The sequence below is a fragment of the Mauremys reevesii genome, linkage group 13 (assembly GCF_016161935.1).
Source record: "Mauremys reevesii isolate NIE-2019 linkage group 13, ASM1616193v1, whole genome shotgun sequence".
NCBI lineage: Eukaryota > Metazoa > Chordata > Testudines > Geoemydidae > Mauremys > Mauremys reevesii.
The window spans coordinates 14,282,213-14,295,985 of NC_052635.1; the positions used below are offsets into that span (position 1 = coordinate 14,282,213).

The 13,773-nt window shown below is 47.7% G+C and overlaps 1 protein-coding gene across 1 annotated transcript; it reads left to right on the forward strand.

The window, feature by feature from the left end:
* The first annotated feature begins 674 nt into the window (after positions 1 to 674).
* LOC120380064 (olfactory receptor 6M1-like) lies at positions 675 to 3,755 on the forward strand. Its single transcript, XM_039497567.1, has 2 exons — positions 675 to 804; positions 2,779 to 3,755. The coding sequence occupies exon 2, from the start codon at positions 2,784 to 2,786 to the stop codon at positions 3,753 to 3,755; it is 972 nt and encodes a 323-aa protein (XP_039353501.1). The 5' UTR covers positions 675 to 804; positions 2,779 to 2,783.
* Positions 3,756 to 13,773: the final 10,018 nt, after the last annotated feature.

Genomic DNA, 13,773 nt, shown 5'->3' on the forward strand with positions numbered 1-13,773 from the left:
ATCCCAGACTTTTAAAAGTGTTCTCAGGTGTGTGTCATAGGTACTGTACTGCCAAGCTAATGAAGAGTCTCCTGTAGTTCAACTGTCACTGGCACCCATGCCTGATACTACAGTGATGAGAGCAGTAGAAGAACCTAAATAGACTGGACTAGACTAGAATATCATTGGAACACCTGCTCAAAGAACAGACTAGTTGGGTAGGACAAAGATTCTGGTTCCTTACTTCTAAAGAAAATGTCTATGGGACATGTCTATGGGTGGACATGTTTATGTCCATGGGGATTTTGCTTTATTAATGACACAGCATTGCTGGCCACAGCACTAGGACTGGTCACACAACATTATTCATCACTATGGTGACCATACAAGAGGAGACCTGGATGGATGTACTATGCCAACCCAGGCTAGCATTTCACAATGCATGAAAAATGCTGGTTAGAATAAGGTATAATAGGCAGTTATGGTGGATCCATCTCTAGCTCACCCCTGTCTGTCTTTCAGTAGTGTTCATGGGACTACGTTAGGGTCCGATGTGTTAGGGAAGGAAGAAATCTGTGCCTAGAGCTGCTGCGAATTCCTGAGTGGTCATTTTATGACACGTGGTGACACAACCATTCATTACATTGCTTAGTGGTTTTGTTACAGCTGGTCAAAACAAAACACCAAACCAGGAGCGAGGATCATCCAATGCTTTTTCAAAATTTGTTGTTGAAATTCAAATTTTTGTTGTTGCTGAAATGGAATTGTGGAAATCTTTGACCAACTGTAATCGTGATGCTGGGCCTGAAGTGGGGCAGAATTAAGGTACATGTAGCCTGGCCTTCTGTATACCACAGTCCTTTACATTTCACCCAGTAACCCCTGTATTTAGCCAAATAACTTTTATTTGGCTAAATCACCTTCCAGAAATGCACCCAGTCTGACTGGACATCAAAAGATGGAAAATCCATCATTTCTCTTTGGAGTTTGTTCCAATAGTGAATCATGCACACGGTGAAAAATTTCCAATATGAATTTGTCTGCCTTTAACTTCCAGTGAAAATGACAAAGGACAAACAAAAATTCATATTAAAGCTAAACCATTTTTGTTTGTTTTGTCACCAAAATATATGGGAGAAAAAGGAAAAGAAAGAAGGCAAACCACCAATCAACCCCCCTTCCAAGGAAACAAAAAGAAAACAAAACCAAAATGTTATTGCAAAATTTCCTTTAAAAAAAACAAAAGAAGAAAGGCCAATTCTGGATCCAAATTTTTCACCAGCTCATTCAAGGCCAAAACTTGGTCCACTGATGTCAACACTGCAGGACTGGGACCCCCAGCCCCAGAGAAGAAGATTAAAGGAACGAAGTGCCATCTTACCGTGAATTTCTTGCTCCTGTAGGTTTCAGCTTAGGTAGGACCATAAGACATGGGATTAGAAGGGACCCCTGGGTGCTGGCAGCCAGCCCCCTGATATCAGTGGCAACCCCAGCATATTATCCTGTTCATAAATTTATCAAGCTCCATCTTCAAGCTAGTTAGGTTGTTCCCCCCCCCACTGCGCTTATTGGAGGCTGTTCCCAAACCTCCCTCCGCTGGTGGTTAGAAACCTTCTCATACCAGCCTCAGTTGATCCATGGGCAGTGTATCCTCACCTGTTCTGGTGTCAACACTGTCCTTTAGCTTCAACACTCTTTGAAAATCCCACTTAATCCCTTTAATTGTCTGGCCTTTAGACACACACTTAAACTGAGTCAGGGCCTTAATCAGAGGCAGCCTGCCACAGCTCTGACGTGGTAATAAAGAAATGACCTATCCAAAGTCACAGGGTAAATTAGCATTGGGGCAGAAGGACCCCATGAGAGGAAGGATAGTCTGGAGGTTAGAGCTGTTGCCTGGGCTGTGGGATTGCTCCTGTTCCACTGACCTTCTGCAAAAGTTACAGGCAAAGAGAAAAACACCTATTGAGGAAAGAAAACGTAGAAAGTCAAATCAGAAATGTACATATCGTTTATTCTACCGCATTGGACAGGAGGAAAAAAAGAAAAGGAAAAAAAGGGCAGGGGGAAGAAAGAACTGAAATTCTGGAATTTGTGCTTTTAACTAAAACCCAGAAACCATGGGGAAAAAAAGTTTTTAGTTTTGGAAAGTTATTAGTTCCCCCCCGGATCCATCTTGTGGATTCGACCCCTCCATTCAGGATCTGTGTTGTGTGTTGTAGAGGCGTGGACTAACCCCTGTGGCACCTCCTGCTGGTCTCTCAGGGAAATTAGCTCATTTTCCAGCCAGGAGCGCCCTCTGCAGGCTGGTGATCTGCTGCCTCTTGGCTCCCATGTCCCTTCCAGGACCCCCTGGCAGTAACCCCTTTCTTTTTGGGTCCCCCCTCCCCGGGAAACCCCCACCCACTATCCCCACCTCGCCTCAGTATATGGCTACTGCCAGTCCTAGTCTAGCCCCCACGCCCTGGGGCAGACTGCAGTATCAGCCTACTCATCACTGGCAAGGTTGGGTTTAGACCTGCTGTCTTGGCCTACCCCTGGGCTGCCCTCTTCAACCCCCAGTACCTTTTAGCCCAATGCTAGGCCGCAGCCTGGGGCTTTCCAGGCTGGAGCTCCCCAGCTCCTCTGCCTCTCCGCAGCCCTGCTCCAATCACAGCCCCAGCCACAGCCCTCTCCTGGGCTGTTTTCCACCCCGAAGGGCAGGAGCAGGTAACCACCCCGCTACATGTGTGGACTCCCATTCACCCTGTCGATTTATCTCATGGGAGTGACTTCCAATCCTTTCCTTCTCACTCGCAGACCCAATGGATTCTGCTCGGAGGACCCCCGTGAATCAGTCTTCAGCGGCAATCACCGAGGTTGTCCTTCTTGGTTTCTCCAGCCTTGGCCAGCTGCAGCTGCCCCTCTTCCTCCTCTTCCTCGTGATGTATGTGCTGACACTGCTGGGGAATGCTTTGGTTATCATCATAATCAGGCTGGACCGCCGCCTCCACACACCAATGTACTACTTCCTCAGCCACCTCTCACTGCTGGAGCTGCTTATCACTACCACTGTCACACCCACGATGCTCCTTCTCCTCCTTTCCCAGCACAAGACCATCTCCTTCTTGGCCTGTGCCCTCCAGAGCTACGTCTACTTCCTGGCAGGCTCAGCTGAAGTTCTTCTGCTGGCCGCCATGTCCGTGGACCGTTACATGGCCATCTGCAACCCACTGCGCTACATGGCCATCATGAGCAGCCGGGTCTGCCTCAGCCTGGTGTTGTCCTGCTGGACGAGCAGCTTCCTCTTCATCTCGACTTCCATGGTGCTCAAGGCCAGGCTACCCTTCTGCAGGCCCAACGCCATCGACCACTTCTTCTGCGACAGTGCCCCCTTGCTGGAGCTGATCTGCGCTGACACTAACCTCCTCCGGGCCCTGGACTTGGCCATCTCATCCTTCCTCCTCCTCAGCTCCGTCTCTGTGACAACGGCGTCCTATCTCTGCATTGTCGCCACAGTGATGAGGATGCCCTCAGTCCAGGGCAGGCAAAAGGCCTTCAGCACCTGCACCTCCCACATCATGGTGGCCTCGCTCTACTATGGCAGCTCCATCTTCATCTACGTCAAGCCGGCTGACAACTCCTCCGCGGGCTTCAACAAGGCAGCCACGGTGCTGAACACGGTGGTGACGCCCCTGCTCAACCCTGTCATCTACAGCTTCAGGAACAAGGCGGTGAAGGAAGTGCTGAGGGATGGGATGGGCCAGATGGGCGCGGCTCTCCCTAAGAGTGCTTGAAAGCCAGACTCCCCACCACTTGGTGCACCGGGATGGACTCATTCGCAGCATCCCTCATGCAGGGATACACGGGACTGAGGGTGGAGAGGAAACCAGAAGACATTATGGGAGTTGGCTGAGAATGCAAGAGCATCGAGAAGGAGGATGTGGGCCTTCCTGGAGACGTACAGCTTTGCCATAGGAAGGCAGAGAGAAAGAAACAATAGGAAGAGAAGAGAAGAGAAGAGAAGAGAAGAGAAGAGAAGAGAAGAGAGAACTGTCTAGTGTCTTCTAGTGGACTAGATCTAGGGGGACTGGGAGTTTTCAAGGGACTCTAAGTCAGTTGGGTGCTCAAATCCCATTGAAAGACAATGGGAATTGGGAGCCTTAGATGCTTGGGGCAGTTAGACACCTAACTTCCTTTGAAAATCAATGGAAACTGGTCACTGAACTCCCCTAGGCCCCCTTGGAAATATCCCAGCTTTGTAGACTAGTTGGTGGCTTGTAGAAGGCCACAATTTAGCTTTATATGGCTCCACATCTCAGTCCCAGGTCCATTTACCCAGGACCGTACCCCAGCTGCTCCTCACACCTAGCAACTGAAGATCAAATAAAGACTCTCCTTGTTCCATTCCCAGGCTCTGAGCCACGGGGAATGTAAGAGGGAGAAGACACTGTCATTCGGTATGTCACTATTCCTGGCTCTTTCCCTTGACATCAGCCATGGTGATTAGGGTGATTCTGCATCTCTGCTATTATTTTACTAACCTTTTGGTATGGGAAATAGGCTTGCAACCAAAATCCATTCTGAAAACCCACCTCTGTCATGATGCCCACTGTCCCTCCCGTCTGACACGGGCTAAGCCAAAGCCTGGCTGACGTTTCTTTCTCTTCTAAGTTCTCTTGGTTATGATGTGGCCCCTCAACTTGCCACCCGATCCCCTCTCATCTTCCCACTTTGTCCTCTCCAACACCAGAGTGGGATTTTTAAAGAGGCCTAAGGGAGTTAGACACCTAAATCCCAGCCTTTTGATAATCCCGGCCCTAGAGTGGGAGATCTTGGAGACAGAGACTATCCTTCTCTGTTACCTGGTAGCTAGTTTGTTCATTTTATCATTCATTGATTAGTGCACGGTGTGATGTTCTGAACAATTTATATGAGATGTCGTATGTAATAATTGTGTGCAAAATAGATTTAAATTTTAGGATTAGAGAAGAATACAACTGATAAATATTTAGGAGTAATGAATATGCATTAGATATATAAGTAAAGCAGGGCTGAAATGCAAGGTCTACGGGCTGAGGCCTGTAAGATTTCAGCTTATCCATACCAGGCCAGAGGCTTAAGAGTGCTTGACATATGTAGGTGACCAAAGAATAACCCTAGGCCAGTAAAGATCACAAGGCTACTGCAAAAATGTGCCAATGGGTGATGCTGCAGAAAATTGACCCCAATGTATTGTTCAAGACCTTAGTATGACATCTTTAAATGCCTCTCTTGACTGCAGGGTGTGTAAATGCTAATTAGGGGCTATGAAAAATGGGGCACCCCAATATTCATGGGGTGGGGACATACGGATAAGGAGAAAAGGGTTGACACCTTCATGCACATACATGGCAGTTAGATGGAGTTAGATGGAGTGAGAATTACGATATAAACGAGCGTTCTCTGGTTGGGAAAACCTGGGAAGAACCAAGCAGGGACTAAACCCTGCTGATGATCAAATGGTGAGAAATCAACCAGAATATCTCTGAGGCTGGGGGTTATGACTTCATTTATAACTTGTGCGTGGGCATTCAAAGATATTATATCTGCCCGGCTAATCATAACCTTACTTGTTACTCTCATGCAATGTACCATACAGACTAGGCTTTGTGCTTGTGAATGCATGTGTGGCCACTGTCCTTGGCCTTCTCGTGTTCCTAGCGTCACTAGATCAGAGACAAAGAGGAGAGGTGATTTTCACTCTGTGGAGCTCCAAACTTAGCCCCCAGAGCCGGCCCCATGGTGGTGCAAGATAACCTCACTCAAGCTAGTCTAAATAAAATAAAAGGCTACTGCCTATTTGTCCAGCACCTAGCACGACACGCCCAGGATCATCAGCTGGAGTTGGTCCTTGCGACCGTCACAGAAATAAATCGATGAAGGGAGCTGCTTTTTCATGTCCGAGCCACTCCCAGAAGTCCCATCCCCACAGCTGCTGCTGAGTCAAGGGACTCAGTGACATGGCAGAGGTTGAGGGGGTAGGCTGGCCTCTCTTCTCATTCACCCAGCAGGGAACAGCTGAGCTGTGCCTATGAGCTGACACTGCGATAGCCGGAGCAGGTGATGAGCATGGTGGAACAGTACAGTAGGTGTGGGGTCTGAGCCACTGAACGCGTTTCCCTGGATCTGGGCTGTACCAGCGCTGGCTGGAGTATTGAAAGGCGTGTGAGACAGCTAGGGGCTCCACTGAATTTCAATTATGTGCCTAATTCCCTTAGGCCCCGGCCTATGAACATTCTCACACACCTGGGAAGCCAGAGCTTGAACACTGGGCCTTCCACACGTCTGCTTTCACCGCAAGCTCAATGATATTAACACCTAGCTCTTCACTAGCACGTTTCATCAGTAGATCTTATAGTGCTTTACAAAGGAGGTCAGTATCATTGTGCCCATATTACAGATGGGGAAACAGAGGCACCCAGCGGGCCAATGGCAGAGTTGGGGATAGTACCAGGGCCCCCAAGGCCCAGTGCTCTATCCACTGGGAAATGCTGCCTCACAAAGCAGCTCAAGCCTTTTGCACTGATGCTAAAGGAAAACACTGGTGTCTCTGTGCAGTGACGAGTTCTCTATCCACTTCTGGCCATATAAATCCAGGCTAGGGCACAATAGGCCCTCCTTAGCCAGCCCCCCCCCCCTCCCCGAGCCTCCAAGATGAGCACACAGAGGTACCCTGGGGCTCCCTTGGCTCAGCTCTCACTGCAGACTCCTGGAGAGGGAGGTTCAGTGATTCCAAGGCCAGATGGGATCCGTGATGCTGCTCTACATAATGCTTTATAAAAATATATTTATAAGTGTTAATATAATGTAACTGGAATATGCTTTATGCAAAAGGTCTCTTGTAAGGTATCATTACAAAGCTTATAATCTGCTGAATGTGCTCCTCCTATTTGTATGAACGTATCATTCTTGTATCTGAAACTCGGAATATGAAATATAACTCTGAGGTCCTATTGTAATTATGCAAAGTGTGGGCCATTAATGGTGGTTTGGAATCTTGATGGCTCCCATTAAGCAGGACAATTGGTTATAAATGGCTGTTTACTTGTAAGTCTTCCTGTATACTTGTGTGCCAGCAAGTGGGTAAGGAAGTCTTACAGTGACATGTGATCATGTCACCTAAACTGGAATGCATCTTTAACTTGGCACTTTTCTATTGAGAAGGAGGGGTGGGAACCCAGAGAGAGACAAAGGATTCCTGCCTTGTGCCTCAGATATATAAGGGGATGGAACAGAACAAAGAAGTGGCCAGTCATGAAGAAATCCCCTAGTTACCACCTGAGCTGGAACTAACAAGGATTGTACCAGGGGAAAGGATTGAGCCCTGACTAGGAAGGAGTCCAGTCTGTGAAAGAAGCTTATTGGAACATCTCTGAGATTTCATCTGTAATCAGTTCCTTAATGTATTAGGCTTAGATTTGCGTGGGTTTTTTTGTTTGTTTGTTTTGCTTGGTAACTTACTTTGTTCTGTCTATTATTACTTGAAAGCACTTAAATCCTACTTTCTACACTTAATAAACTCACTTTTATTTATTAATTAACTCAGAGTAAGTGATTAATACCTGGGGGAGCAAACAGCTGTGCATCTCTCTCTATCAGTGTTATAGAGGGTGGGCAAGTTATGAATTTACCCTGTATAAGCTTTATACAGAGTAACACGGATTTATTTGGGATTTGAATCCCATTGGGAACTGGGTGTGTCTGGGTGCTGGAGACAGGAGCACTTGCTAAGCTGTTTTCAGTTAAGTCTGCAGCTTTGGGGACATGGGTCAGACCCTGGGTCTGTGTTGGAGCAGACTGGCATATCTGGCTTAACAAAGCAGGGTTCTGAAGTCCCAAGCCGGCAGGGAGAATGGGCTCAGAGGTAGTCTCAGCACATCAGATGACAGCCCCAAGGAGGGTCTGTGTGACCGAACACTGTCACAGGATCATCTTGTCTGCCCTGCTCTACAGCACAGGCTGGAGAATCCAGCACAGAAGGGCGATGGCCTTCGGCTCACTGTCCCCGCAGGCTGAATTGCATCACGGTGGAGAATGTGGCAGGAAGGCTCTCTGGCCCACCCCCAGGGCTCTCAGCAGAACGGTCCCAAGCCAGCGTGCCCGGTGACGGATTTCCTGTCTCTGTGTGGGGCCCCGGGGAGCCAAGCAAGGAATCTGCAGGGTCCTCGCTCGCTGGCTCCCAGCACACTGAAGATAGATTCTCAGCCGGTGTAACCAAGTATAGCTCCATTGCCTGTGTTACTTTACATCATCTGGGGATCTGGTGCCTGTGGCTCCAATGGAGCTACGGCTGATTGACACCAGCTGGGGGTCTGGTCCATTGCCTTCAACAGAATGACATCCGTTTACACTATTTGGAACGCTGGCCCTTTGTAGCTCTTCAGTCTCTCTGACAGGCCTGCAACCAAAGCGAATGCATCACGTTAAAAACATCATGCTGCAACGGATCTGCAGCCAAAGCAGCCTTTTGAGTTCCTGTCGTCTCAGTCTGAAAAAAAATTGCTGAGAACGAAAGGAAGAAAGATAGAAAAGTTGGGCCATTCATGGGAGCTGAAGCTATTAGCGATGGTGAATCCTCCCAAGTTCTGTCCCCAGTGGGAATGAATCGCTCTGTCACCATTAGAAGTTACACTGGTAATTAATCCCACAGGACAAAGAGCTAGGAAAGAGCAGACGGGTTGGGAACTTTTGACTCGTCTTTTGTTCAGTGTCATGAGCAAAGAATACGGATTGGAACCTGTGTAACGGACGAGATCCCCAGCTGGTGTAAATCAGGGGGTTGGTTGAAGTCAACAAAACTGCATCAATTTACACCAGCTCAGGACTTGACCCTTAGTTTTCAGTCTTTGCCTCTGGGTATCTCTTAGTGACCAACTTCAAGCACCCAGGGCAGCTTGAGTGGTGGGTTCCTCTGGTGGCTGCATCCCAAAAGCTGCTGATGCAATCCAGTAGAAAAACATTGCCGCTCCCCGGGGGATAATTGTGTGGCATTAATGAGGGAACAGGCCGTTCCAGACCAGCTGAGGTTCTGGTGGGTGGCTGTAACTATTGTAGGTCACAAATACATCTTTATTTCTGCAAACGCCTGGGGCACCCTTTGTGCCTCAGCCCTGCCTTATTTTTAGCCAAACTCCTTAGATGCCTTTGAAAATCCCCAGCCTTAGTGACAGAATGAATTTACAGAGCAGCAATGGGCAAGTGTCTGTAATTGAGCTGCTTGAAATGTGTCATCTCCTAAATTTTCCCATTGAAAAATGTGGTTTCATTGACATTTTCCAGGATAATATGTCAATTCTGGTTGGTGTTTTTAAAATTCCTGTCAGGAGAATCTAAACAAAAATTAAAGTTTGACTCATCATTTCAAGACAGAAATAGTCTTTCACCTTTGGTCGACATTTGAAAATGGGTTTTGTTTGTTTCAAAACAGTGTTTCCAAATGAAAAATTGCTTTTTGTAATCTCAAAACTTTTCATTTTGACCAAGGGTGTTGACATTTTTCTGTTTGACATTTTCATATCCCAAAGCGGGGAGGGATAGCTCAGTGGTTTGAGCATTGGCCTGCCACACCCAGCGTTCTGAGTTCAATTCCCAAGGGGGCCACTTAGGGATTTGGGGCAAAAATTGGTCCTGCTAGTGAAGGCAGGGGGTTGGACTCAATGACTTTTCAAGGTCCCTTCCAGTTTTAGGAGATTGGTATATCTCCAATTATTTTTCTGAACTTTTCATTGCATCAGAGTTCCCCACAGATGGGAAATTCTATTTTCCAGCCAACACTAAGTGCTAACATTCATGGGGGTAAAAGAAGAACCTTCATTATTTCTGTGATTGGTTTTCTCTTCATTCTTCACTCATTTAAAAAACTCTGGACTTATTCCATTTTGACAGCTCCTGCTAACCACAGGGCAAATTCTACTTGGTGAAAAAACACATCTTGAACAAACATTTTGTAGCCCTAGAAACACCCAGCAGAGCTGGGACACTGTGGGATACAGATGGCCAATAATTGTAATGATTGTAATGGGAAGCGGGTACACAAATTTTTTACAGGGTTTTGCAAATCTTAACCCAAATGGGTTGATGGATGAAAGGAAAAACCAGCATTTTTCTGCTGTCCTGAAACAAATCAACAAACCGGAGACCCTGGGACATCATAAGACAAACTGGGATGATACTGGGACATTGTATGAGAAACTGGGACTGTCCTGGTAAAATCAAGCCACGTTGTAACTTTAGGAGGGCTAAGGTTTCCCAGGCCACCTAGTGGATTTGAACACCCAAGCCACTTTTAAATTCATGGGAACTGTGGACTTAAACTTCTAGCAAGGGTGAAAGGCTCAGCCAAGGAGTCTAGCCCCGGTTGTGGGGCCGCAGGTGCATCCATAAAGCTCAGCGTCGCTCCTGAGTCTTGGTGTCTGTATATAAGGGTCTTCCCAGGACTTTGGGCCTGAAGTTTCCAAAGCAGTTGCTAGTTTTGGGTGTCAAGCTTGAGGCAGCCTGGATCTGTTCAGGGATACGCCTTCAGCAAAGCCTCTGAGATGCCCACAGGTAATCAGAGGAACCCTGAGTTCAGAGGCCAAAGCCCCATCTGCCCCTGGGGACAGGGCTGGAGGTTGGGGAAGCCTGATTTCCATGGGGAAGAACTCTGAAGAAAACTCTTGTCCCTGTGTCATTTTCCAAGGTTTTTTTTTGTTTTTCCATAAGAGAGGAGGGGAGCTGAGCCCACATTGTGAAGTGCTAACAACATCATGCTGGCCTCAAATTGGGTGCTGAAAAATTGATATACACCTCTACGCCGATATAACGCGACCTGATATAACACGGGTTCACATATAGCGTGGTAACCCCGGGGCTCTGGCAGCGGGGCTCGGGCAGCACTTTAAAGAGCCCGGGGCTCTGGCTGCTGCAGGGAGCCCCAAGCCCTATAAATCATCACTGGAGCCCTGCCACCGCTATCCTGGAGCTGTGGTAGCGGGGCTTGGCCGGCGATTTAAAGGGCCCAGGCTCCCCTGCTGGAGCCCTGTTGCCACTACCCCGGGGCTCCGGCAGCAGGGCTCGGGTGGCGATTTAAAGGGCCTGGGGCTCCCTGTGGCCGGAGCCCTGGGCTCTTTAAATCACCGCTGAAGCCCTGCCGCCACTACCCTGATATAACAAGGTTTCACCTATAACGCGGTAGGGATTTTTGGCTCCCGAGGACCGTGTTATATCGGGGTAGAGGTGTACCTAAAATCTCAGGTCGCTTGTGAAAATGTTGGCCCTCATGCGATGAGTCATGGATGCGTGCAATGAGCCATGGACGCAGAGACTATGCACACTAGTGGGGTTTCATGCAGGCCTGCCGCCGAAACTTAGGAGCTATAGGGAATGGGACATGGGACCTTTCCCATTTAGCGGGGGCAGCTCTGATCTGGCCCCAGGGTCTTGGACTGGTTGGATCAGAGGGATGGGGAGCAAGGCTAGGCCATAGATTGTTCCCCTCTAGGGAGCACTGTCTCTGATTTGGCCCCAATGTCTGCATACTGACTGGCACAGGCCGGCAAGGAATAGAATCCCTCAAGGGATGCTAGTCCAGTATCGTGTCTCTGACCTTGGCCCACGCCAGCTGGTTCAGAGAATGTGCGAGAAACCCAGCAGTTTTGGGATAAACTGCCCATTGGGAAAGTTTATTCTAGCCCCTCAACAGGTTTATGACTTGAAGCCCAAGTATTTATATTTCTTCAGCTGACATAAATCTGCAAGCTTCACTGGCGTCAATGGTACATTGCTGATTTTCAGGGACTGAGGATCTGGTTCTGTATTTCCTTTGGTGTTTTAACAGAACTACAATAAACTGTCAACATCTTTCCTGTCTTTAATTATTTGCTGGCTCTGTAGAAATTAGTAAAATACTTGGAGATAATTTCGGTTCTTAGTAACCCCAGTGCAGACTCTGGGGTTAGCAAAGAGATGCTATAGAGTTACTCCATAGATATTGTGAAATTATTGGAGTTTTCAATAGATGCTATGGAATTATTCAACAGATACTACAAAACTACTCCAGAGTTACTCAGTAGTACCACAGAGCTACTCCATAGATACTAGATAATTACTTCACAGAAGATTGATAATACCAGGAATTATTAATGTTATTCTGTGGATAGTAAGAAGTTACTCAACAGAAACAACAAATTTACTCAACCCACACTACAGAAGTTTGGCAGTGTTGTTCCATATACTACACAGAGCTACTTCTTACATACTAGAGAGTTGCTGTATAGCTTCCACAGATAATGCACCGTTACTCAACAGGTACTGGGAATTACTACAAAGTTATTCCACAGATGCTAAAGATTTCCTCAATGGGTCCTTCAGAATTATTACAGAGCTATTCCAAAGTGCTATAGAGATGCTTCATATAGATGTAAGCAGAGTCAGGATGAGCTCTACCCTGACATCTGGTGGTGAATTGTGGCGAGTGTGGAAAAGAACTTCAGGGGCTGATCTTGTTTGCATAGGCACATCCATCCCACCTAGCATGAGCCCACAGTAGCCCAAAATAGTCACTTTGGCAGCTGTGGGATCTCCAGTTTCTCAGTTATTAGGGCAGGAGGAATAAAGTGTTGTTACCCTGATTATGTGAAACAAGCACAGTGAAACTGTTTTATGACAGAGGCTCTCACCATCAACTAAGTAGCACTCGCTAGACAGGGACATGGGTTCCAAAACCCAATGGATTGAGAAAAGGTGGGGGTAGGTATGTGTACCTGATGATATGGCCTCTTTTGAGAGCTTGAAATACCAATTGCAGTAACTTCTGTCTCCATTGTTAAATAGTAGGTCTAATTTTGATTTTATTAGGAGTCTAGTTACAGGCTGCTGTGCTGAATTTACTTTGGGCCAGTAGTGCACCAGCACTGGGGCTCTCCTACTACAAGCAGAAATCACTAAGAGCTGAAAACACTAAAGAGCTAAAATTCTTGAGTTGAGATCACTGAGTTCTGTGTTAACTAGGGGTGGAGCCTGATGATGTATTGCTAAGTGGCTGGCAGAGCGGAGCAGGTTGTGGGACGGTTGAAGAGGCCCACGGAACAGCGACTAGAGCAGAGCAGTTTGCGGGGACAGCTGGAGCGGCTCATGAGCTGGCTGGTGGAGTGGAGCGGCTGGCAGAGCGGAGCAGTTTGTGGGACGGTTGGAGCGGTCCACAGAACAGTGAGTGGAGCTGAGCAGTTTGTGGGGACAGCTGGAGCGGCACATGGGATGACTGGAGGAGTGGAGCGGCTGGTAGAGCAGAGCAGTTCATGGTGATGACTGCAGCAGAACCCCACGGAGAGGCGGGTCAGTCGACCTCGGACCATGTAAGGTGTCCCTTAACACCCCGCATGCCCTCTCCCCCCCATTTCCACCCAGCTTGGGGGGACGGTAAAACTGCAGATAAACTTTTGAACTCTGGGGCTGCACTGACCAGGGACAGAGACTTTTGGGTTGTTGGACTTTTGGATGATTTTTGGGTTGCTGGACTCAAGAGACTTTTGGGACTTTGGGGTGATCTTTTGGGTGGTTGGACTTAAGACCCTGAGGGAAAAGGATACTGCCAAACTTCCTTGGAGGTGGGTCTTTGCTCATGATTTGTGTTATAATCCTGTTTGTGGTGTTTCCCCAATGTAATGCCGCATTGTTTCCCTTCTTTATTAAAAGGATTTTGCTACACTCAGACTCCGTGCTTGCGAGAGGGGAAGTATTGTCGCCTAGAGGTGCCCGGGGGGTGGTAATGTAATTATCCCAGGTCACTAGGTGGGG

What these genes read in the sequence shown, in the direction of transcription:
- LOC120380064 (XM_039497567.1), top strand. Translation starts at nt 2,784, where the DNA reads ATGGATTCTGCTCGGAGGACCCCCGTGAATCAGTCTTCAGCGGCAATC.